General features: G+C 43.0%; 1 protein-coding gene across 1 annotated transcript in view; it reads right to left on the reverse strand.

The window, feature by feature from the left end:
- TERB2 (telomere repeat binding bouquet formation protein 2) overlaps positions 1–27,404 on the reverse strand; it is a 42,004-nt gene that overhangs the window by 8,911 nt on the left and 5,689 nt on the right. The window contains exons 2-5 of the mRNA XM_056572614.1: positions 25,914–25,998; positions 13,983–14,122; positions 12,412–12,473; positions 11,120–11,166 (exon numbers count right to left, since the gene is read on the reverse strand). Of these exons, the coding sequence (XP_056428589.1) occupies positions 11,120–11,166; positions 12,412–12,473; positions 13,983–14,122; positions 25,914–25,998 (334 nt within the window). The remainder of the gene's footprint in view (positions 1–11,119; positions 11,167–12,411; positions 12,474–13,982; positions 14,123–25,913; positions 25,999–27,404) is intronic.

Raw genomic sequence — 27,404 nt, forward strand, 5'->3', positions numbered from 1 at the left:
GCATGAACTTATTCATCTTGCCACCCGCATTGACATGCGTTTTTCCGAAAAGCGTCAGGAGCTCCGCCAGGATATGGACTTTGTTCGCACGAGGCGGTTTCTCTCCTCGGCTCCTCTCTCCTCTGGTCCTCTGCAATCCGTTCCTGTGCCTCCTGCCGTGGAGGCTATGCAAGTTGACCGGTCTCGCTTGACACCTCAAGAGAGGACACGACGCCGCATGGAGAATCTATGCCTGTACTGTGCCGGTACCGAAAACTTCTTGAAAGATTGTCCTATCCGTCCTCCCCGCCTGGAAAGACGTATGCTGACTCCGCACAAAGGTGAGACAGTTCTTGATGTCAACTCTGCTTCTCCACGCCTTACTGTGCCTGTGCGGATATCTTCCTCTACCTTCTCCTTCTCTGCTATGGCCTTCTTGGATTCCGGATCTGCAGGAAATTTTGTTTTGGCCTCTCTCATCAACAGGTTCAACATCCCGGTGACCAGTCTCGCCAGACCCCTCTACATCAATTCTGTTAACAACGAAAGATTGGACTGTACCGTGCGTTACCGCATGGAACCTCTCCTAATGTGCATCGGACCTCATCACGAAAAAATTTAATTTTTGGTCCTCTCCAACTGCACTTGTGAAATTCTTCTTGGATTACCGTGGCTTCAACGCCATTCCCCAACCCTTGATTGGTCCACAGGAGAAATCAAGAACTGGGGTACTTCTTGTCACAAGGACTGTCTTAAACCGGTTCCCAGTACTCCTTGCCGTGACCCTGTGGTTCCTCCTGTATCCGGTCTTCCTAAGGCTTATATGGACTATGCTGACGTTTTTTGCAAAAAGCAAGCTGAGACTTTACCTCCTCACAGGCCTTATGACTGTCCTATTGACCTCCTCCCGGGTACTACTCCACCCCGGGGCAGAATCTATCCTCTGTCTGCTCCAGAGACTCTAGCCATGTCGGAGTACATCCAGGAGAATTTAAAAAAGGGGTTTATCCGCAAGTCCTCCTCCCCTGCCGGAGCTGGATTTTTTTTTGTGTCCAAAAAAGATGGCTCCCTACGTCCTTGCATTGATTACCGCGGACTTAATAAAATCACGGTAAAAAAACGCTACCCCTTACCTCTTATCTCGGAACTCTTTGATCGCTTACAAGGTGCCCACATCTTTACCAAACTGGACTTAAGAGGTGCTTATAATCTCATCCGCATCAGGGAGGGGGACGAATGGAAGACCGCATTTAACACCAGAGATGGACACTTTGAGTATCTGGTCATGCCCTTTGGCCTTTGCAACGCCCCTGCTGTCTTCCAAGACTTTGTTAATGAAATTTTTCGTGATCTCCTATATTCCTGTGTTGTGGTTTATCTGGATGATATCCTGATTTTTTCTGCCAACTTAGAAGAACACCGCCAGCATGTCCGCATGGTTCTTCAGAGACTTCGGGACAATCAACTTTATGCCAAAATGGAGAAATGTCTCTTTGAATGTCAATCTCTTCCTTTCCTAGGATACTTGGTCTCTGGCCAGGGACTACAAATGGACCCAGATAAACTCTCTGCCGTCTTAGATTGGCCACGCCCCTCCGGACTCCGTGCTATCCAAAGTTTTTTGGGGTTCGCCAATTATTACAGACAGTTTATTCCACACTTTTCCACTATTGTGGCTCCTATCGTGGCTTTAACCAAGAAAAATGCCAATCCTAAGTCCTGGTCTCCCCAAGCGGAAGACGCATTTAAACATCTCAAGTCTGCCTTTTCTTCTGCTCCCGTGCTCTCCAGACCTGACCCAGCTAAACCCTTCCTATTGGAGGTAGATGCCTCCTCAGTGGGAGCTGGAGCTGTCCTTCTACAAAAAAATTCTTCCGGGCATGCTGTGACTTGTGTTTTTTTTTCTAGGACCTTCTCCCCGGCGGAGAGAAATTACTCCATCGGGGATCGAGAACTACTGGCCATTAAATTGGCGCTTGAGGAATGGAGGCACCTGCTGGAGGGATCAAAATTTCTAGTTATCATATACACTGGTCACAAGAATCTCTCCTATCTCCAGTCTGCCCAACGGCTGAACCCTCGCCAGGCCAGGTGGTCGTTGTTCTTTGCCCGTTTTAACTTTGAAATTCATTTTCGCCCTGCTGACAAGAACATTAGGGCCGATGCCCTCTCTCGTTCTTCTGATGCCTCTGAAGTAGAAGTCTCTCCGCAACACATCATTCCTCCGGACTGTCTGATCTCCACTTCTCCAGCCTCCATCAGGCAAACTCCTCCAGGGAAGACCTTCGTTTCTCCACGCCAGCGTCTCGGGATTCTCAAATGGGGACACTCCTCCCACCTCGCAGGCCATGCGGGCATCAAAAAATCCTTGCAACTCATCTCTCGTTTTTATTGGTGGCCGACTCTGGAGACTGATGTTGTTGATTTTTTGCGGGCCTGTACGGTCTGTGCCCGGGATTAGACTCCTCGCCAGAAGCCTGCTGGCCTCCTTCATCCTCTGCCTGTCCCCGAACAGCCTTGGTCACAGATTGGTATGGACTTTATTACGGACTTACCCTCATCCCGTGGCAACACAGTTGTTTGGGTGGTCGTTGATCGATTTTCCAAGATGGCACATTTTATTCCTCTTCCTGGTCTTCCTTCAGCGCCTCAGTTGGCAAAGCAATTTTTTGTACACATTTTTCGCCTTCACGGTTTACCCACGCATATCGTCTCGTATAGAGGCGTCCAATTCGTGTCTAAATTCTGGAGGGCCCTCTGTAAACAGCTCAAGATCAAATTAAACTTCTCTTCTTCTTATCATCCCCAATCTAATGGGCAAGTAGAAAGAATTAATCAGGTCCTGGGTGACTATTTACGGCATTTTGTTTCCTCCCGCCAGGATGACTGGGCAGATCTTCTACCATGGGCCGAATTCTCATACAACTTCAGAGTCTCCGAATCTTCTGCAAAATCCCCATTTTTCGTGGTGTACGGCCGTCACCCTCTCTCCCCCCCCTCCCTACTCCCTTTCCCTCTGGTTTTCCCGCTGTGGATGAAGTGACTCGTGATCTTTCCACCATATGGAAAGAGACCCAAAATTCTCTTTTACAGGCTTCATCCCGGATGAAAAGATTTGCCGATAAGAAAAGAAGAACTCCCCCCATTTTTGCTCCCGGAGACAAGGTATGGCTCTCCGCTAGATATGTCCGCTTTCGTGTCCCCAGTTACAAACTGGGACCACGCTATCTTGGCCCTTTCAAAGTCTTGTGCCAGATTAACCCTGTCTCTTACAAACTCCTTCTTCCTCCTTCTCTTCGTATTCCCAATGCCTTCCATGTCTCTCTCCTTAAACCACTCGTCATTAACCGCTTCTCTCCCAAACTTGTTTCCCCCACTCCTGTTTCCGGTTCTTCTGACGTCTTCTCCGTGAAGGAGATTCTGGCCTCCAAGACTGTCATAAAGAAAAGATTTTTTTTGGTGGATTGGGAGGGCTGTGGCCCAGAAGAGAGATCCTGGGAACCTGAGGACAACATTCTAGACAAAAGTCTTATCCTCAGGTTCTCAGGCTCCAAGAAGAGGGGGAGACCCAAGGGGGGGGTACTGTTACGCCGAGCGCTCCGGGTCCCCGCTCCTCCCCGGAGCGCTCGCAGCATCCTCGCATTTGCAGCGCCCCGGTCGACCTGCTGACCGGGTGCGCTGCAATATCCCTCTCAGCTGGGATGCGATTCGCGATGCGGGAGGCGCCCGCTCGCGATGCGCATCCCGGCTCCCGTACCTGACTCGTTCCCCGTCTGTCTTGTCCCGGCGCGCGCTGCCCCGCTCCTTAGGGCGCGCGCGCGCCGGGTCACTGCAATTTAAAGGGCCACTGCGCCACTGATTGGCGCAGCAGGCTTAATCAGTGTGTTCACCTGTGAACTCCCTACTTATACCTCACTTCCCCTGCACTCCCTCGCCGGATCTTGTTGCCATTGTGCCAGTGAAAGCGTTTCCTTGTGTGTTCCTAGCCTGTGTTCCAGACCTCCTGCCGTTGCCCCTGACTACGATCCTTGCTGCCTGCCCTGACCTTCTGCTACGTCCGACCTTGCTCTTGTCTACTCCCTTGTACCGCGCCAAACTTCAGCAGTCAGAGAGGTTGAGCCGTTGCTGGTGGATACGACCTGGTTGCTACCGCCGCTGCAAGACCATCCCGCTTTGCGGCGGGCTCTGGTGAATACCAGTAGCAACTTAGAACCGGTCCACCAACACAGTCCACGCCAATCCCTCTCTGGCACAGAGGATCCACCTCCAGCCAGCCGAATCGTGACACCTGGCAACCTACCTAGTTACCTGCCTGGCTAGTTCCCTACCTTGAAACCTACCTAATTACCTGCCTGGCTACTTCCCTACCTGGCTTCCAACCTTATTACTGGCTACCTACCCACCTACTTAGCCTCCTGGTTACTTACCTACATAGCTACTTACCTACATAGCAACCTAATTACCTAGCTAGCCAGCTACCTACCTACATACATAGCTACCCACTTACCTACCTGGCTACCTACTTAGCTACCTTGCTACCTACCTATGAACCTCCATATCTACATAGCTACCTACCTACCTAATTGGCTGCCTACCAACCTAGCTAGCCACCTACCAACCTAGCTAGCCACCTATATCCAAGGACAATCTCAGCACACCAAAAAGTATAAAGTGCAGTTCAGTGGAGTTTATTCCATTCTAAACAGAGTTACAGAGCAGGATACGATTCGTCGCTTCTAGTGCTTTGCAAAGGTGAAGACAGGTCGCTGAAAAGTTGCTTGCTCTGTAACACTGTTTGGAATGGAATAAACTCCACTGAATTCTGCACTTCTGGAGAGGGCACTGGAAAAAATGCAGAAACTAAGATGTTTGTCTTGCAGATGCTGCAGTGATGGGTTTTGGCTGGAAGAAGTCGTCATGGCGGTCTGAGCCAGATGGAGAACAGAAGGAAAGAGGATGACGCTGACCATAAAAGATGTGAATTGTGAGTCAGTTAATGTAACTGTATGTATATTATTGCACAACACGACTGGGGTCTATATTATGCAGGGGGATGGGGTCTATTATGCAGGGATCTGATTCTGGGGTCTGTATTATAGTGGGGTCTGTTTATGGGGTCTGTTTTATGGTAAGTGGTGATGATTCAGGGGTCTGTATTGTGGTAAGGTAAGGTAAATTAAACATGTTCTGCATGGTGTGTGTGTGTATATATGTGTATATATATATACACACACACACGTTTTAACATTGCCCCCCCACTTTTGTCACTGGCCCCCCATGTGCCCCCCCTAAATATGAATGCTGGAGACGCCACTGCATGCGCACCAGTGGCTGGTCTGTCTATCACAGACCCAGAGATGCCGCCGATCACGGAGATAGATGTTGTTGCTCCGGTGATGGGAAACAAGCCTCGTGGAGTGAATCTCGGCGTGTGATGTCAGCTCAATGGCAATGAGGATCAGCCTGGTAAGTGATGTTAGTAAGAGCAGTGATGACCAGGTTCAGGCAGCTGGATTGGTGGTAGGTAGGATTAGAGTCCTGCTATAAACTGCGGTATTGGTGCGGTAGTTTCTCTATTGCGGTATCAATGCGGTAAAATCCTCTAGACGCATTTCAGGGTGCTTTGTGTATTGACCCTTTCCTCAGTAGAGATATTATGTCAATGAAACACAGTTCTTTTTATAGTTATGCCAATTGGAACAGGTGAATTGTAATTTGGTACATAGTGAAAAAAACGGGATGGATCGATATATATATATATAATATATATATATATACACCGGTATATATACATAGACTTTAGGGACAATGTGAATTGTTTATGAAATACAGTAAAAACATGAATATTTTCATATAATATGTAACAGGTATATATGAAAAGTATGTATAAAGGTTAAATACATAAAATACAAACATAAAGAATAAAGATAAAAGTAAAAATAATAAAATGAAAATAAGAATAATAATAAAATAATGAAATAAAATAAAAAGTAAATAAAAATAATAATCAAAATGAAAATGAAATTAAAAGGATAAAAATAAAAATAGATGTGATAACAATAAGATGAAAATAAAATAAAAATATAAAATAGATATATTACAGATAATAACAGCAAAATAAAGATGACAGCATAACCCACATGCAGAAAAAGCAAATGCAAATAGTGTGTGCTTTGGTCTCCAGCGGGGGTCCGGTATATATAAACGGACACATGCTGGGAAGCAAAGCACACACTATAAAAAACCAAACAGCTCGGAGGTGGAGTTCAAACCATTTGGGTCCAAGGAATTGAATTCTAAAATTTTCTTGCTTTCAGCCCTGGACATTCTAAACATGTAACTTTCCCCTCTCCAATCTTTCCTAATAATTTGTAAACCTGTATAGAAGAAACTGGAGAACTCTTTGTTGTAAAATTTAGTAAAATGGGCCGATAACGGATGTTTTAAATTACCGTTCTTGATATTTGTTAAATGTTCAGCTATTCTTACTTTTAGTGCTCTTTTTGTCCTGCTTATATATTGTTTTCCGCAGCCGCACTGTATTAGGTATATCTCACCGGTAGTGTGGCAAGAAATATGGTCATTAAAGGGGTACTCCAGTGGTCAAGGTGTTTTTCCGTTTTTGACTTACCCATATTTGTTTTGTTTCATTTCTATTCTTGTTGTTTAGCCTACTCTGTTTCTGTTCTTTGTTGTCTTTTTATCCCCCACTTTGTTTTCCTAACTTTGCTTCTATTTCCTGTTTCTTGCTGTGCTGAAAACTACAAATCCCAGCATGCCACATGCCTTGTTGGTTTGGGGCGGCTCCTTTTTTTTTGTTGTTTGTTTGTTCCGCCCTTTACCCATCCTACTATTTTCCCAGGTCAGCCCCCTATACACAGCACACTAATATAATCAGCCTTGGTTGGGATACACTGGCATACACACACAAAAGGGACTACAACTCACGGCATGTCATTCAAAAGTCTTCAGTCTGTGGTATAACACCAGCATGCTGCCTATGTAGTCTCCTGGGGGTTGTAATTCACCACACCTCTATAGGGCATACACCAGTGTTTCCCAACCAGGGTGCCTCCAGGTGTTGCAAAACTACAACTCCCAGCATGCCCTGATAGCCTTTGGGCATGCTAGGAGTTGTAGTTTTGCAACAGCTGGAGGCACACTGGTTGGGAAACACTGGTGTAACATGATGTGTATGCTGAATAGGCTAGAACAGTGTTTCCCAACCAATGTGCCTCCAGCTGTTGCAAATCTACAACTCCCAGCATGCCCAAAGTCTGTCAGGGCATGCTGGGAGTTGTAGTTTTGCAACAGCTGGAGGCGCACTGGTTTGTAAACAGTAGTATACACACACACACACACACAACAGGGACTACAACTCCCAGCATCTGTCATTCAGGAGTCCCCCCCCCTCCCCCTTCACTTATAGAGATCATTCCCAGTATGAGATTTATTCCCCTGCAGTCCATACATCCCCAGCCCGTGCCCCTTCTCATCCTCCCCTTCAGATAACACTTATCTTCTCTGTGTTCCTTCTCCTGTGCAGACCTGCATCCTTAGAATACAGAGCAGGGGGGGAGGGGAAGTGAGGAGCTGTGTACTCAGCTGGATGAGATAAGGGGGCGTGGCTTATTCCTCTCATGCAGACAGAGAGAAAAAAAAAAGCTGTGACATCTTGTCCACCACAAACTCAGAACTGTGGACAACAGTAAAAGAAAACCCTCTGAACTACAAAATTTCTGCCCAACAAACAGGTAAGAAAAACACACACATGCTGCCAAAACATATAACACATGTATATTGCAAAAAAAAATAAACTTACAAAGAAGTTACAAAGAAGAACCATGTTTTGGAGTTACTTTGGATTTTAGGAGGAGATTTAACACTAGGGGCTTTGGTTATGTCTAGATTAGGGGCTTTCGTATAAACTATAGGGGGACGATCTGGCAGCAATATACCAATGTCTTTGACTTGCTTAATTAAGTGCCAGTGTTTGTTTATGAATTTTTCAATTTTTTTGTGTTCGTTATTATAGGGTAAAATAATTTTTACATTGTGATCTGTGGAGGTGTCAGTGTCTTTTGGTGTGAAAAACGTGTTTTTATTTAGATCTTTAATTCGATTAACCCCTTAAGGACCAAGGACGTACCGGTACGTCCTTGGTCCTGCTCTTCTGATATAACGCGGGGTTACACAGTAACCCCGCGTCATATCATGGCGGGCCCGGCGTCATAGTGAAGCCGGGACCCGCCTCTAATAGCGCGCAGCGCCGATCGCGGCGCCGCGCTCTATTAACCCTTTAGCCGCGTGCTCAGAGCTGAGCCGCGCGGCTAAAAGTGAAAATGAAAGTTCCCAAAGTAGAATTGGTGGCGCAAAAAATAAGCCATCATATGGATTTTTAGGTGTAAATTTGAAAGAGTTATGATTTTTTAAAGGCAAGGAGCAAAAAACGAAAATGCAAAAACGGAAAAACCTCCGGTCCTTAAGGGGTTAAGGGATTTGGTTAAAAGGGGTTCCGGATAATCTTTTTCTTTAAAAAGAGATGTTAAATGTTCAGCCTCCTCTAAGAAGGTATTATCTGAGATACAATTGCGTTTAAGGCGACGGTACTGTCCCTTAGGTATGTTGGTTAGCAATCTTGGCAAATGACAGCTGTTAAAATCAATATAACAGTTTTTTGCCGTTGGTTTCCTGTAAGTGTTACAGATTCATTTCGATTTATCCGGACTCGCCCTCTCATTTCCAAATCCAAAAAAGTGACACAATCTGTGCTGATGTGTGAAATAAAATTAAGAAATAAATCATTAGTGTTCAAATCATTAATAAAAGATTGTAAACTAGTGATAGGCCCATCCCAAATTAAAATGATATCATCAATATATCCATGCCAGAGCACCAGACTTGCGCCAAGGTGGGGGATGATGATATCCTCCTCCCACGCTGCCATAAATAAATTGGCATAACTTGGCTAAAATTTGGTGCCCATGGCAGTACCGATTAACTATAAATAAAAATCACCATTAAAGTAAAAATAATTGTGTGTCAAAATAAAATGGATAGCTGTGAGGATAAATTCTATTTGTGGTGATTTGAAATTGCCCTTCACCAAAAATGTTTTAATCGCTGCAATGCCCAGATCATGTCATATACTTGTATAAAGAGATGATACATCTAATGTCGCTGATATATGTCTGTCAGTCCACTTAAATGATTCCACAATTTTGACTATTTGGGTAGTGTCCTTTATGTAGGATTTGGTGTTCTGAAAAAGTTTATGTAGAAATCTATCGACATATTGAGACAAATTTGAAGTAATTGAACCTATCCCCGAAATGATCGGTCTACCCGGAGGATTGGTCAAATTTTTATGTGGTTTTGGTAAATAATAGAAGATAGGTAATTTTTCGGGAGTACCTAAGATAAATTTGTATTCATTATCATTTATAATTTCTTCTTCTAAAGCTGCTTTACAAATACTTAGTAATTGAACACCAAATTCTACAGTCGGGTCATTATTACATTTTTTTGTATCTGATGTTGTCATCTAGTTGTCTCTGACATTCTAGATTATAATCTATGGTAATTAGAATCACGATTCCGCCCCCCTTATCAGCGGGGCAGATCGTGATTTCTTTGTTAGAACAAATCTGTTTAACTTTCTTGCACCAGTTGATTTAATTTTTTTTCCAGGGGAGTACCCCTTTAACCCCTTAAGGACCAAGGACGTACCGGTACGTCCTTGGTCCTGCTCTTCTGATATAACGCGGGGTTACACAGTAACCCCGCGTCATATCATGGCGGGCCCGGCGTCATAGTGAAGCCGGGACCCGCCTCTAATAGCGCGCAGCGCCGATCGCGGCGCCGCGCACTATTAACCCTTTAGCCGAGCGCTCAAAGCTGAGCCGCGCGGCTAAAAGTGAAAGTTCCCGGCTAGCTCAGTCGGGCTGTTCGGGATAGCCGCGGCTAATCACGGCATCCCGAACAGCTGACAGGACAGCGGGAGGGCCCCTACCTGCCTCCTCGCTGTCCGATCGCCGAATGACTGCTCAGTGCCTGAGATCCAGGCATGAGCAGTCATCCGGCAGAATCGTTGATCACTGGTTTCTTATGAGAAACCAGTGATCAACATAGAAGATCAGTGTGTGCAGTGTTATAGGTCCCTATGGGACCTATAACACTGCAAAAAAAAAGTGAAAAAAAAAAGTGAATAAAGATCATTTAACTCCTCCCCTATTAAAAGTTTGAATCACCCCCCTTTTCCAATAAAAAAAAAAAAACAGTGTAAATAAAAATAAAAATAAACATATGTGGTATCACCGCGTGTGGAAATGTCCGAATTATAAAAATATATCATTAATTAAACCGCTCGGTCAATGGCGTGCGCGCAAAAAAATTCCAAAGTCCAAAATAGTGCATTTTTGGTCACTTTTTATATCATTTAAAAATGAATAAAAAGCGATCAATAAGTCCTATCAATGCAAAAATGGTACCGTTAAAAATTTCAGATCACGGCGCAAAAAATGAGCCCTCATACCGCCCCATACACGGAAAAATAAAAAAGTTATAGGGGTCAGAAGATGACAATTTTAAACGTATTAATTTTCCTGCATGTAGTTATGATTTTTTCCAGAAGTCCGACAAAATCAAACCTATATAAGTAGGGTATCATTTTAATCGTATGGACCTACAGAATACATATCAGGTGTCATTTTTACCGAAAAATGTACTAGGTAGAAACGGAAGCCCCCAAAAGTTACAAAACAGCGTTTTTTTTTCAATTTTGTCGCACAATGATTTTTTTTCCCGCTTCACCATAGATTTTTGGGCAAAATGACTGACGTCATTACAAAGTAGAATTGGTGGCGCAAAAAATAAGCCATCATATGGATTTTTAGGTGTAAATTTGAAAGAGTTATTATTTTTTAAAAGCAAGGAGCAAAAAACGAAAATGCAAAAACGGAAAAACCTCCGGTCCTTAAGGGGTTAAATCAGATGAATAGAGCTGGTGTTTAAAAGCAGAACTTTCTTCAACAAATCTGTCATGTGTGAATTCACATGAAGCATAACTGCCATATTGGGCTATTCTGATATAAAAGTGATCTGGCTCACATTATATTGATGTTTAGTAAACTAAACCTACCTTTTATCATATTTAGGGTTCACTGGCTCCTCCTCTTTATCTCCACACTGAAAGAGCAAAAGTAATTTACCTAGATAAATAATTTTCTATGAGTAGGATTATTGTAGTGTCAAATTATAGGACATCTAGTAGCTTGAATAGGGAACTGCTTACAAACACTGTTAGAGGTGATACATTATATCAGCTTTTTCTTTAGAAATCAAAATATCCTGTCCTGACTCCTGACACATATTTCCAACATTCAAAACAAAGATTTATTTTGCAGGTGAAAAAAATAGATTAATACATTAAAAAGCATTGATCTTTCAGTATTTTTCTGCCCAAAACTGTCATCAAACTACTTTTCATTGTTAATGACACTTCAGTAAGACTTCTGGACACATGTTGAATCTTGACTCTTGTGTAAACACTGTGAAAATGAGCATTTAGAATACTACGAAGAGATTAGATCCAGTAGCTTCATGTTTGTGCTTCAATGAAAGATACCTATGACTGTGATATCTCCCTGTCGAACGGATACACAGATACTGATGAAGAGTTACAGACTGTGCACTATTACAGAAACACATTGTAAAGAATGTATCGATGCTGGGGGGAATGTATCAAGGCTTGCATGCCAAATTTGCCTTTGTTGGGCTCAAGAATTTTTGAACATTGTACAAATATGTGTAGCTTGAAAAGTAGGGTGGATTAAAGGGGTAATCCATTTTACATAAACCTTTCCCTTATCCACGGGAGGGTCCAACCTCTGGGTCCCCCAGCGATCTTCTGAACAGAGCCCCGTCTCTCACCTCTAGACACTGGGGTTGATTCACTAACAGTGGTGTGGAGTTTTCTGTGTGGATTTTTTTTCCTGACAGGTATTTTTCCATGGTATTTACTATTTTTTCCCTACTTTTGCATTTTTTCATGACATGCGCCTAAATTCAGCTAAAAAAAAAAACAACAAAAAACCATCGGAAACACATTAGTAAACAACTCCCATTGTTTTTCACAGCTGAGTACTCCACAACACTAGCCCTACCTTTTAAGACGGCCTTTTCACGCTGATTAGTTATGGCCCGCTTAGCCAATCACAGAGTGGAATTACTACACTAGAGGATGTTCACCAACATTATTAATTTGTTTAATAACCTAACAAGTGAAAGTTAAACAAAAAAAAGTAACAAAAACCCTGGCTGAACACCCCTAATGTGTGTTGATTGCATATTTTCTGCCGGGTGTTATATTCATACATGAGCCTTGGGTTTGATTTTTTTTTTTAACAAGATTTATTTTTAGATTTTACTAGCCTGTTGGATTTCTAAGGAATGGTCTTGTTCCCAAATGAAGTTGCCAATTTTTCTTCTGATCTCTGCCATAAAAAAAAAAGTTATTTTGGTTTTTGCATAGTTGCATATAGTTACATAGTTTGTACAGATGAAAAAAAACATATGTCTCAACAAAGGCAATGGGGTACCATGGGGTAGGGGCTGGTGGGTTGGGTGTTACCCTGGGTGCAAACTTCTTAGGTGCAGAAAATCTGTTGCATTTGATGACTCTTAGGCCATGTTCACATGTCCAGAATATCTGTGTGGAATTCTGCCGGAGATTCCGGAGCGACAGAGTCCCATTATTTAATGGGATTCTGCTGCACTGTGCACATGGCAGTTTCTGGTTTTCCGTGTCCGCAGAAAGAATGAACCTGCTCATTCTTTCTACGGACTCTGCATGGAATGCATAGTCATCTATTGCATGGCGCAATCACTGCCATCTCCGGAATGTTCACACAGAAATTTCCTTGTGAAAATAACCTAAGAGCGTAAAGCTAGTGGTGATGCATACAATAAATCCTGTATTGTATTGTACAAAACAAGTAGTCCAGTGAGCTATGCAGTGTATGCACAGAAGCAGGGACTAATGTCCTGTCCAGAATACCTGCTCCTGTGCTCTACTACAGTGACGAATGGCTGAGCACAATGAAGTAATTTCATAGAACACAGCCTGCAGGAGAAGTCCTGCAGTGCTCCAGGTGACGAGTGGATGAAGAAGAGGGCCCGGCCTCAGTGCAGAAGAAAAGGGTAGGTGAGTTGGAAATTATTTATGTTGGTGGAAATTACCTTCCTACTACAGGCTTCTACCTAATGGGGTTTACCTACCTACTGGGGCCTATAAATCTTTGGCTTCCAGTAGCTGAACTTTCCCAGCTGACTGTACATTTTCACAGTTCACGAAGGGTGAGTTGGAATTTGATTGTTTGTATAAATGGGAGAAATTACCTATTTACAGGGGCATCTACCTTATGGCAAGGGGATACCTAAAGGGAATATTTCAACAGAAAAATACATCAAGTTTTCATGTTTTTATATGGTGATTTGTTCCCCCCTAATTTTCCATATTAGCCACAAGGCCTAAAACTAAGCTGAGACTTTTTTTTCTGTACAGATCACTTTACAGTAGTTCCCTCCTTAACAACACAGACAGGAGTACAGTGAAAATATATAGATAACAGAGGTACACACTATAGCTATGCATGCTTACATCTCAGCCTTCTCCCTCTAGAATGACCTTTGCAAAGGTCACAAAGCATGCCCAGACTCCTTCACCATTCATATCAATGGGAGCAAGGTATTGGCAGTTTTCATCCTGACCACTAGGTCTATAACATAGCTGCATCCTTCTGTTCTGTACTGATAATTTCCCAGTTATGCCTTTCTCCCCAGGAGAACAGTGAAAGGTGCCACACTAGAACCAATCCAGGTGATACATTCCCTTTAAATATAAGCTTACTATTCACTGGATTCCTGGATTTCTGCAGATGTTGCCGCTATAGAAATATATAGATATACTACACATGTAATGGTTATGATAGACAGTAACCAACCTTCATGAAGGGAGGGAGGGGGGAGAATAAAGTGCCCAATTGTCTCCAAGGGGTTGGTTTTCCATTGCATATGTGATTTCAGAAAGCTTGCATGAAAAACAGTTGCTTTGTTTCCAACGTACTCCAGACTATTATATATTCTAAGGGGGGGAAAAAAAACGTAAACCAGCAAAACACTTACTTGTCTTATTTTAACAATATGCTATTCACACTATGTATCAGTGTTAATACTTGTGTGTTTTTCTTTTTCTTGATTATTAAGACTTTATGACAATTATATTGGTAGTTGGACCTTATAGGATATAATAGTTTGTTTGTTTTTTCGTTTTTCTTTAGAAGTTATAAGGACACCCCAGTGGTCATGGACTAGGAAAATGAAAACTAAGAAACAGCTTAGAGATATTTATTAGATTTAGGGGATTTTTGTGCACAGGAGTTGCTTTATTCTGGCACCTGCCAGCTTTTACCCTTGGTTAACAAACCAGTGGAGAAGGTACAGCAATCAATAAAGTCAGTAGACATGTAGGAGGAGAATGAAATATATGCTAAAGACAGTAAATATTACAAGTACCATCTCTATTGTCCTGGCAGTGGAACTGATGCAGAATCATTGTTGAAATTATAGTACTAAAGGGTTGGATCAATTAGCCTGCCCCCAAGCATATGAGATTAGAATGTGAATATATGATTGTGTTTGTGTTTTTTTTTCTTCTCTCTCTTCTTTGATCGGTCACACTCAATAAAAAGTAACAACTGTACAACCTTGAGGTCTGAAATGTTGGAAGTCTGGGATGTACAAGTATGTATATATATATATATATATATATATATATATATATATATTATATAAGTGCTAAACTGGGGACACTAATAAGTGTCATAAGTCGCTTTTAAGTGCCCTCTTTTCATGATAGTGTATGTTCACAGGGTGAAACGTCCGCCTGGAAAATATGCAGTTCAGAAATGTGCATTTACGAGTGTCTCCAATTACCGAGTGGATTCCAATGAAATAATTGATATTCTCTTTTGGTGGAGGGCCGGAAACAGGATTTCTGCAGCAGATATTTCTGCCGCTTCGGTGAAAGCAGTTTCTCTGGCGGATTCCGATCAGAAATTCTGCTGCCTAAACATGGCCTCACTATTTAAATTTGGTATGTAGGCACAGAAAATGTAATAAAGATATACATATATATATATTTATTATTAAACCCTTATTTCTTAAATTACTTTGAATGTTAACATTCAATCAATATAGATAAATAAATATATATATTTACTGTATATATATATATATATATATATATATATATTTATATATATATATATATATATATATATATATATATATATCTTAAAGGGGTACTCCCATGGAAAACTTTTTTTTTAAATCAACTGGTGCCAGAAAGTTAAACAGATTTGTAAATGAATTCTATGAAAAAATCTTAATCTTTACGGCACTTATTAGCTTCTGTATAATACAGAGCAAATGGTTTTCTTTTTGGAACACAGTACTCTCTGCTGACATCACGAGCACAGTGCTCTCTGCTGACATCTCTGTCCATTTTAGGAACTGCAGCATATGTTTGCTATGGGGATTTTCTCCTACTCTGGACAGTTCTTAAAATGGACAGAGATGTCAGCAGAGAGCACTGTGGTCATGATGTCAGCAGAGAGCTGTGTGTTCCAAAAAGAAAAGAATTTCCTCTGTAGTATTCAGCAGCTAATAAGTACTGGAAGTAGAAGTAATTTACAAATCTATTTAACCTGTTAAGGACCCATGACGTACTGGTACGACATGAGACCCTGGTAGTTAAGGACCCATGACTTACATGTAAGTTTGTGGGAATTTCGGTCCCCGCCGGGGCGGGGACCGGGGTGACTGCTAATATTAATAAGCAGGCACCCTGCACAAATGCCCAGGGGGTCCTCAGACCCCCCCCAAGTCGGCGATAGCCGCAAATAACTGGTGAATTCACACCGGCGATTTGCGGCAATTCTGGGTCATATGGGTCTCCGGTGATGCGGAAAATAAGGGGGATCGGGTTGTCCAAGACACCCACGATCCCCCTGAAGGGATAGGAGTGAGGTGGCAGGCGTGCCATGTCTCCTATCCCTGCTATTGGTCGTCTAGAAGCGATGACCTATAGCAGATTGGGGGCGGGGGGGGGGGGTTAACTTTTGGTTTCCCCGTTCTGCCCACCCACAGTTGGCTGGGCAGAACGGGAAAACCGAGGAGGAACGGCGCCGTAGGTCCACCTACCCATCGGCGGCGGCAGCAGAGGACGGCGATGTGGCTCCCTGTATCCTAAGGAAGACGGTGAGTTGCCTAGCAACATCTGGGGGCTACAGTTTGAGACCACTATACAGTGGTCTCTAAACTGTAGCCCTCCAGGTGTTGCAAAACTACTGTTTGCTGTTTGGGCATGCTGTGATTTGCAGTTTTGAAACAGCTGGAGGGCTACAGTTTGGAGGTCACTATGTAGTGGTCAAATCCCAGCATGCCCAAACAGCAAACAGCTGTCTCGGCATGCTGGGAGTTGTAGTTGTGTACCTCCAGCTGTTGTATAACTACATCTCCCAGGATGATCTGTCAGTACATGCTGGGAGTTGTAGTTTTGAAACAGCTGGAGGTTTGCCCCCCCCCCCCCCCATGTGAATGTACAGGATACATTCACACGGGCAGGTTTACAGTAAGTTTCCTGCTTCAAGTTTGAGCTGCGGCAAATTTTTCGCAGCAGCGCAAACTCCTAGCGGGAAACTCACTGTAAACCTCCGAATGTATCCTAAAAACACTACACTACACTAACATATAATAAAAGGTAAAACACTACATATACACCCACTTACACTGTCCCCCCCCAATAAAAATGAAAAACTTATTGTACAGCAGTGTTTCCAGAACAGAGCCTCCAGCTGTTGCAAAACAACAACTCCCAGCATTTCCGGACAGCCACTGACTGTCCAGGCATGCTGGGAGTTTAGCAACAGCTGGATGCCCCCTGTTTGGGAATCACTGTCATAGAACACCCATTGTCCACCCCTTTGCAATCCCAAATTTAGTCCTCAAATGCTCATGGCACTCTCTCACTTTGGAGCCCTGTCGTATTTCAAGGAAACAGTTTAGAGCCACAAATGGGGTATTTCCGTACTAGAGAGAAATTACACTACAAATTTTGTGGGGCTTTTTCTCCTTTTATCCCTTATGAAAAGTTAAAGTTGGAGGCTACACCAGCCTGTTAGTGTAAAAAATAAAAAAAATTACACTAACATGCTGGTGTTGCCCCAACTTTTTATTTTCACAAGCAGTAAAAGAAAAAAGGACCCCCAAAATTTGTAACACAATTTCTCATGAGTACGGAAATACCCCATATGTGGGCGGACGCACAACAAGGCTCAGGTGTGAGAGCGCACTATGTACATTTGAGGCCTAAATTGGTGATTTGCACAGGAGCGGTTCTGACATAAACGCAAAAAAATAAATACCCACATGTGAACCCATTTTGGAAACTACACCCCTCATGGAACATAACAAGGGGTATAGTGAGCCTTAACACCCCACAGGCATTTGACAAATTTTCCTTAAAGTTGGATGGGAAAATGAGAAAAAAAAATTTTTTCACAAAAATGCTGATGTTACCCTAAATTTTTCAATTTCACAAGGAAAAATAGGAAAAAAGCCTCCCAAAATTTGTAACCCCATTTCTTCTGAGTAAGAACATACCCCATATGTGGATGTAAAGTGCTCTGCTGGCGCACTACAATGCTCAGAAGAGAATGAGCGTCATGTGACCCTATTTTGGAAACTACACCCCTCATGTAATGTAATAAGGGGTGCAGTGAGCATTTACACTCCACAGGTGTCTGACAGATTTTTGGAACAGTGGTCCATGAAAATAAAAAAAAATATTTTTCATTAGCACAGCCCACTGTTCAAAAGATCTGTCAAACGCCAGTGGGGTGTAAATACTAACTGCACCCCTTATTAACCCCTTAAGGGCCAGGCCAATTTTCACTGTAGGACAAGAGAGTTTTTTGCACATATGACCACTGTCACTTTAAGCGTTAATAACTCTGGGAAGCTTTTACCTTTCATTCTGACTCCGAGATTGTTTTTTCGTGACATATTCTACTTTATGTTAGTGGTAAAATTTTGTCGATATTTGCATCATTTCTTGGTAAAAAATTCAAAAATTTTATGTAAAAATAGAAAATTTTGCATTTTTCTAACTTTGAAGCTCTCTGCTTGTAAGGAAAATAGACATTCCAAATAAATTATATTTTGATTCACAAATAAAATATGTTTGCATCATAAAATTGCCATCTTTTTACTTTTGGAAGACATCAGAGGGCTTCAAAGTTCAGCATCAATTTTCAAATTTTTCACAAAATTTTCAAGATCGGAATTTTTCATCGACCAGTTCAGGTTTGAAGTGGATTTGAAGGGCTTTCATATTAGAAATACCCCATAAAAGACCCCATTATAAAAACTGCACCCCTCAACGTATTCAAAAATGGCATTCAGTACGTGTGTTACCCCTTTAGGTGTTTCACAGGAATAGCAGCAAAGTGAAGGAGAAAATTCAAAATCTTCATTGTTTACACTCGCATGTTCTTGTAGACCCAGTTTTTGAATTTGTACAAGGGGTAAAGGGAGAAAAATCCTCTCAAAATTTGTAACCCAATTTTTCTCAAGTAAGGAAATACCTCATATGTGTATGTCAAGTGTTCGGCGGGCGCAGTAGGGGGCTCAAAAGGGAAGGAGCGACAATGGAATGGTTTTTGGGGTGCATGTCGCATTTAGGAAGCCCCTATGGTGCCAGAACAGCAATTTTGGAAACTACACCCCTCAAGAAACGTAACAAGGGGTACAGGGAGCCTTAACACCTCACAGGTGTTTGACGACTTTTTGTTAAAAAATGTTTTCACTCAAATGCTGGTTTTTCCCCAAATTTTACATTTTTATAAGAGGTAATAGGAGAAAATTACCTCCAAAATTTGTAACCCAATTTCTTGGAAATACCCCATGTGTGGACATCAAGTTCTCTGCTTGCGAACTACAATGCTCAGAAGAGGAGGAGCGCCAGTGAGCTTTTGGAAAGAGAATTTGTTTGGAATGGAAGTAAGCGTTTACAAAGCCCTCCGTGGTGCCAGCACAGTTGACCCCCCCCCCCCCACATGTGCCCCATTTTGGAAACGACACCCTTCACAGAATTTAATAAGGGGTGCAGTGAGCATTTACACCCCACTGGTGTTTGACAGTACTTTGGAACAGTGGGCTGAGCAAATGAAAAATTACATTTTTCATTTTCACGGACCACTGTTCCAAAAATCTGTCAGACACCTGTGGAGTGTAAATGCTCACTGCAGGAGTGTAGTTTCCAAAATAGGGTCACATGAGGGGGATCCATTGTTCTGGCACTATGGGGGCTTTGTAAACACACGTGGCCATCAATTCCGGAAAATTTTTCTCTTCAAAAGCCCTATGGCGCTCATTCTCTTCTGAGCATTGTAGTGCGCCAGCAGAGCACTTTACATCCCCATATGGGGTATGTTCTTACTCAGAAGAAATGGGGTTACACATTTTGGGAGGCTTTTTTCCTATTTTTCCTTGTGAAAATGAAAAATTTAGGGTAACACCAGCATTTTTGTGAAAAAAAATGTTTTCTCATTTTCCCATCCAACTTTAAGGAAAATTTGTCAAACGCCTGTGGGGTGTTAAGGCTCACTATACCCCTTGTTACGTTCCATGAGGGGTGTAGTTTCCAAAATGGGTTCACATGTGGGTATTTATTTTTTTTGCGTTTATGTCAGAACTGCTCCTTTTTTTCCTTTTACCGCTTGTGAAAATATTTTTTTTATTTTTTCTACACTAACAGGCTGGTGTAGCCCCCAACTTTTCCTTTTTATAAGGGGTGAAAGGAGAAAAAGCCCCCCAAATTTTGTAGTGCAATTTCTCCCGAGTACGGAAATACCCCATATGTGGCCCTAAACTGTTTTATTGAAATACGACAGGGCTCTGAAGTGAGAGAGCGCCATGCGCATTTGAGGACTAAATTAGGGACTGCATAGGGGTGGACATAGGGGTATTCTACGCCAGTGATTCCCAAACAGGGCACCGCCAGCTGTTGCTAAACTCCCAGCATGCCTGGACAGTCAGTGGCTGTCCGGAATTGCTGGGAGTTTTTGTTTTGCAACAGATGGAGGCTCCGTTTTGGAAACACTGCTGTACAATACGTTTTTCATTTTTATCGGGGGGGGGGGGGGGGGCAGTGTAAGGGGTGTATGTGTAGTGTTTTACCCTTTCTTATTTGTTAGTGTAGTGTAGTGTTTTTAGGGTACATTTGCACTGGCGGGCGTATACGGTGAGTTTCCCGCTAGGAGTTTGCGCTGCGGCGAAAAATTTGCCGCAGCTCAAACTTGAAGCAGAAAACTCACTGTAAACTCAACCGTGTAAATGTATCCTGTACATTCACATGGGGGGAAAACCTCCAGCTGTTTCAAAACTACAACTCCCAGCATGTACTGACAGACCGTGCATGCTGGGAGTTGTAGTTTTGCAACATCTGGAGGGCTACAGTTTAGAGACCACTGTATAGTGGTCTCAAACTGTAGCCCTCCAGATGTTGCTAGGCAACTCACCGGCTTCTGTAGGATCCAGGGAGCCACATCGCTGTCCTCTGCTGCCACCGATCCCCACCGCTGATCGTTGCCTCTGCCACGGTAAGTGGACTTTGGCACTGGTCCCCATCGGTTTCACGGGGCTGATTACCCCCCTGGGCATTTGCGCGGGGTGCCTGCTGATAGATATCAGCAGTCACGCCGGTCTGGTCCCCGCACGGTGCGCAGTGGGGACCAAAATTCCTACGGGCGTACAGGTACACCCTTGGTCTTTAAGTACCAGGGAGCAAAGGCGTACCTGTATGCCCTTGGTCCTTAAGTGGTTAAGGGGTTAAATTCTGCGAGGGGTGTATTTTCCAAAATGGGGTCACATGTGAGGCCACTGTTCTGACACCACGGGGGGGTTTGTAAACGAACATGGCCCCTGACTTCCATTCCAAACAAATTCTCTTTTTTTTCTTCATTTACACATCCAACTTTAACAAAAAGTCGTCAAACACCTGTGAGGTGTTAAGGCTCACTGTACCCCTTGTTACGTTCCTTTAGGGGTGTAGTTTCCAAAATAGTATGCCATGTGTTTTTTTATTTTTTTTTTGCTGTTCTTGCACTATAGGGGCTAAATGCGACATGCCCCCCAAAAACCATTTAAGCAAAATTTGCTTTCCAAAACCCAAATATGACTCCTTCTGTTCTGAGCAATGTAGTGCGCCAGCAGAGCATTTAACATCCACACATGGGGTATTTGAATACTCAGAAGAGATGGGGTTACAAATTTTGTGGGGCATTTTCTCCTATTACCCCTTGTAAAAATTTAAAATTTGGGGGAAATCTAGCATTTTAGGCTCACTGTACCCCTTGTTATGTTTCTTGAGGGGTGTAGTTTCCAAAATAGTATGCAATGTGGTTTTTATTTTTGCTGTTCTGGCTCCATAGGGGCTTCATAAATGTGACATGCCCCCCAAAAACCATTTCAGAAAAATTCGCTCTCCAAGATCCCATTGTCGCTCCTTCCCTTCTGAGCCCTCTAGTGCACTCACCAGAGCACTTGACATACACATATGAGGTATTTCCTTACTCGAGAGAAATTGGGTTACACATTTTAGGAAGATTTCTCTACTTTTACCCTTTGTAAAAATTCAAAAACTGGGTCTACAAGAACATGCCAGTGTAAAAAATGAAGATTTAGAATTTTCTCCTTCAATTTGCTGCTATTCCTTTGAAACACCTAAAAGGTTAACAAACCTTTTGAATGTCATTGTGAATACTTTGAGAGTTCAGTTTTAATAATGGGGTAATTTATGGGGTATTTCTAATAAGAAGGCCCTTCAAATCCCCTTCAAAACTGAACTGGTCCCTGAACATTTTCGATTAAAATTGCTGCTATACTTTGAAGCCCTCTGATGTCTTCCAAAAGTAAAAACATTATAGAAATGTAGGTGCACTACTGTGGTAGATGTATACAATGACATTGGCTAATCCCTCAACACTGATGTTAAAATTGAGACATTCGCCAGTGTATCCTTATATTAAGGACACACCAGAGCCCGCACACCAACGCCAAGGTTTCTCAGATGGCACGGGACCTAACGCTAACCTACCTGTGCGTAATAAGCAAAAACCAGGGGCCAGTGGGCAATTACAGCAGCACTAGGTCGACATGTAGCCTGCTCCCAGTTCCCTCCAGCGTGACTAAGCACACATACAATGGAAGGGGGGAGAGAGGCTACAAGCCCCACCCAAGTTGGCTGATATAGGTGCATGGCCTCACAGGTGCAACCCTAATGCTGCCTGGAAAATGTTCAAGGCGCATTAACATATGGAGTTTACACACCTCCACGTATAAATTTACAAACAACAACAAAAAAAACGTGGTCTCAAATGGCTGGAGGTGCTCAACCCCAAATGCAGTTGTGCATATATACTGGGGGAGCAGATCCTGCCCTTGTAGTCCGTTGCTAGGGGCGATCCCCAGCATAAAAATGCATACAATGGAGGATGCCTGCAGTGGACTACAAGTGCCACAATAGAATCCTACACCAGATAAACGGTGTGGATGTGTAACAATTAGAATACAATACAGAAATGTAGGTGCACTACTGTGGTAGATGTATACAATGACATTGGCTAATCCCTCAACACTGATGTTAAAATTGAGACATTCGCCAGTGTATCCTTATATTAAGGACACACCAGAGCCCGCACACCAACGCCAAGGTTTCTCAGATGGCACGGGACCTAACGCTAACCTACCTGTGCGTAATAAGCAAAAACCAGGGGCCAGTGGGCAATTACAGCAGCACTAGGTCGACATGTAGCCTGCTCCCAGTTCCCTCCAGCGTGACTAAGCACACATACAATGGAAGGGGGGAGAGAGGCTACAAGCCCCACCCAAGTTGGCTGATATAGGTGCATGGCCTCACAGGTGCAACCCTAATGCTGCCTGGAAAATGTTCAAGGCGCATTAACATATGGAGTTTACACACCTCCACGTATAAATTTACAAACAACAACAAAAAAAACGTGGTCTCAAATGGCTGGAGGTGCTCAACCCCAAATGCAGTTGTGCATATATACTGGGGGAGCAGATCCTGCCCTTGTAGTCCGTTGCTAGGGGCGATCCCCAGCATAAAAATGCATACAATGGAGGATGCCTGCAGTGGACTACAAGTGCCACAATAGAATCCTACACCAGATAAACGGTGTGGATGTGTAACAATTAGAATACAATACAGAAATGTAGGTGCACTACTGTGGTAGATGTATACAATGACATTGGCTAATCCCTCAACACTGATGTTAAAATTGAGACATTCGCCAGTGTATCCTTATATTAAGGACACACCAGAGCCCGCACACCAACGCCAAGGTTTCTCAGATGGCACGGGACCTAACGCTAACCTACCTGTGCGTAATAAGCAAAAACCAGGGGCCAGTGGGCAATTACAGCAGCACTAGGTCGACATGTAGCCTGCTCCCAGTTCCCTCCAGCGTGACTAAGCACACATACAATGGAAGGGGGGAGAGAGGCTACAAGCCCCACCCAAGTTGGCTGATATAGGTGCATGGCCTCACAGGTGCAACCCTAATGCTGCCTGGAAAATGTTCAAGGCGCATTAACATATGGAGTTTACACACCTCCACGTATAAATTTACAAACAACAACAAAAAAAACGTGGTCTCAAATGGCTGGAGGTGCTCAACCCCAAATGCAGTTGTGCATATATACTGGGGGAGCAGATCCTGCCCTTGTAGTCCGTTGCTAGGGGCGATCCCCAGCATAAAAATGCATACAATGGAGGATGCCTGCAGTGGACTACAAGTGCCACAATAGAATCCTACACCAGATAAACGGTGTGGATGTGTAACAATTAGAATACAATACAGAAATGTAGGTGCACTACTGTGGTAGATGTATACAATGACATTGGCTAATCCCTCAACACTGATGTTAAAATTGAGACATTCGCCAGTGTATCCTTATATTAAGGACACACCAGAGCCCGCACACCAACGCCAAGGTTTCTCAGATGGCACGGGACCTAACGCTAACCTACCTGTGCGTAATAAGCAAAAACCAGGGGCCAGTGGGCAATTACAGCAGCACTAGGTCGACATGTAGCCTGCTCCCAGTTCCCTCCAGCGTGACTAAGCACACATACAATGGAAGGGGGGAGAGAGGCTACAAGCCCCACCCAGGTTGGCTGATATAGGTGCATGGCCTCACAGGTGCAACCCTAATGCTGCCTGGAAAATGTTCAAGGCGCATTAACATATGGAGTTTACACACCTCCACGTATAAATTTACAAACAACAACAAAAAAAAACGTGGTCTCAAATGGCTGGAGGTGCTCAACCCCAAATGCAGTTGTGCATATATACTGGGGGAGCAGATCCTGCCCTTGTAGTCCGTTGCTAGGGGCGATCCCCAGCATAAAAATGCATACAATGGAGGATGCCTGCAGTGGACTACAAGTGCCACAATAGAATCCTACACCAGATAAACGGTGTGGATGTGTAACAATTAGAATACAATACAGAAATGTAGGTGCACTACTGTGGTAGATGTATACAATGACATTGGCTAATCCCTCAACACTGATGTTGAAATTGAGACATTCGCCAGTGTATCCTTATATTAAGGACACACCAGAGCCCGCACACCAACGCCAAGGTTTCTCAGATGGCACGGGACCTAACGCTAACCTACCTGTGCGTAATAAGCAAAAACCAGGGGCCAGTGGGCAATTACAGCAGCACTAGGTCGACATGTAGCCTGCTCCCAGTTCCCTCCAGCGTGACTAAGCACACATACAATGGAAGGGGGGAGAGAGGCTACAAGCCCCACCCAGGTTGGCTGATATAGGTGCATGGCCTCACAGGTGCAACCCTAATGCTGCCTGGAAAATGTTCAAGGCGCATTAACATATGGAGTTTACACACCTCCACGTATAAATTTACAAACAACAACAAAAAAAAACGTGGTCTCAAATGGCTGGAGGTGCTCAACCCCAAATGCAGTTGTGCATATATACTGGGGGAGCAGATCCTGCCCTTGTAGTCCGTTGCTAGGGGCGATCCCCAGCATAAAAATGCATACAATGGAGGATGCCTGCAGTGGACTACAAGTGCCACAATAGAATCCTACACGCACAGGTAGGTTAGCGTTAGGTCCCGTGCCATCTGAGAAACCTTGGCGTTGGTGTGCGGGCTCTGGTGTGTCCTTAATATAAGGATACACTGGCGAATGTCTCAATTTTAACATCAGTGTTGAGGGATTAGCCAATGTCATTGTATACATCTACCACAGTAGTGCACCTACATTTCTGTATTGTATTCTAATTGTTACACATCCACACCGTTTATCTGGTGTAGGATTCTATTGTGGCACTTGTAGTCCACTGCAGGCATCCTCCATTGTATGCATTTTTATGCTGGGGATCGCCCCTAGCAACGGACTACAAGGGCAGGATCTGCTCCCCCAGTATATATGCACAACTGCATTTGGGGTTGAGCACCTCCAGCCATTTGAGACCACGTTTTTTTTGTTGTTAAAAGTAAAAACATGTCAACTTTATAATGCAAACATAAAGTAGACATATTGTATATGTGAATCAATATATAATTTATTTGGAATATTCATTTTCCTTATGAGCAGAGAGCTTCAAAGTAAAAAAAAAAGCAAAACTTTCAATTTTTTTCATCAAATTCTGGAACCTGTATATATATATATATATATATATATATATATATATATATATATATATATATCTTAACTATAAATGTATACAGCTGTATCATTAAAGTCATACAAACCTTTTAGTGTCCTGGTGAGATGCATCACTGCTGAAGAGATAATCTGCCTGGTGGCTTGAGCTTGTAATGATGCCACCTTCAGACTCTAGAAAGTTAACAGATGTAAAGAGATCAAAAAAAGAGTATCCCAGTCCGAAACATTTATCACCCCACCATCTGTTTCTGTAACTACCATAAAGTTTGAATAGAAGTGTAGGACACATGCTTGTCTGTTGATCCATTTAAAGATAATCTGACCGCTAGTTCACCCCTCTTTTTACAGCTGTTCACCTGGGTTATAGTGATGGTGAACAGCTGTAAAAGGAGGAGTTACTCACTAAAATCCCTTCGTTACATAGTTCATAAGGTTGAAAAAAAGAGTCCATCATATTCAACCTATATCCCTAATGAATCCCTACTAAATTGATCCAGAGGAAGGCAAAAAACCCTCATACAAGTGGTAAAAATTCCTTCCCGACTCCAAATATGGCATCAGAATAAATCCTTGGATCAACCTTCTGTCCCTATAAATCTATCATCCAGAACCTGTAATGTTATTACTCTCCAAAAATGCATCCAGACCCCTTTTAAACTTTTTTACTGAGTTCACCATGACCACCTTCTCTGGAAAAGAGTTCCACAGTCTCACGGCTCTTACAGTAAAAAATCCCTGTCTGTGCTGGTGTAGAAACCTTCTTTCCACTAAACGGAGAGGATGCCCCCTTGTTATAGATACAGTCCTGGGTATAAATAGATCAAGGGAGAGATCTCTCTACTGCCTCCTGATATATTTATGCATAGTTATTAGGTCGCCCCTAAGCCTTATTTTTTCTAAACTAAATAACCCCAATTCTGCTAATCTTTCTAGGTACTGTAGTCCTCCCATTCCCCGTATTACTCTGGTTGCCCGTCTTTGAACCCTCTCCAGCTCCACTGTATCTTTCTTGTACACTGGTGCCCAGTACTGTACACAATATTCTATGTGTGGTCTGACTAGTGATTTGTACAGTGGTAGAATTATTTCCTTGTCGTGGGCATCTATGCCTCTATTGATGCACCGCATGATTTTATTTGCCTTGGCAGCAGCTGCCCGACACTGGTCTAAACCTAAATTTACTATTAACTAAGACTCCCAAGTCCTTTTCCACGTCAGTCGTCCCAAGTGTGCTCCCATTTAATACATAATCCCAGCCCGGATTTTTCTTCCCCATGTGCATTACCTTACATTTATCAGTGTTGAATAGTGTTGAGCGGCATAGGCTATATTCGAATTCGCGATATTTCGCAAATATATGGACGAATATTCGTCATATATTTGCTAAATTCGCATATTCATAATACTCGTGTTTATTTTCGCATATGCGTAAATGCGCATATGCGAAAATTAGCATAGGCGAAAATTCACATATGAGAAAATTAGCATATGCAAAAATTAGCATAAGCGAAAATTCACATATGAGAAAATTAGCATATGCGAAAATTTGTACGCCAGTCTCACACAGTAGTATTAGA

This window comes from Hyla sarda, chromosome 4 (assembly GCF_029499605.1).
Source record: "Hyla sarda isolate aHylSar1 chromosome 4, aHylSar1.hap1, whole genome shotgun sequence".
Classification (NCBI taxonomy): Eukaryota; Metazoa; Chordata; class Amphibia; order Anura; family Hylidae; genus Hyla; species Hyla sarda.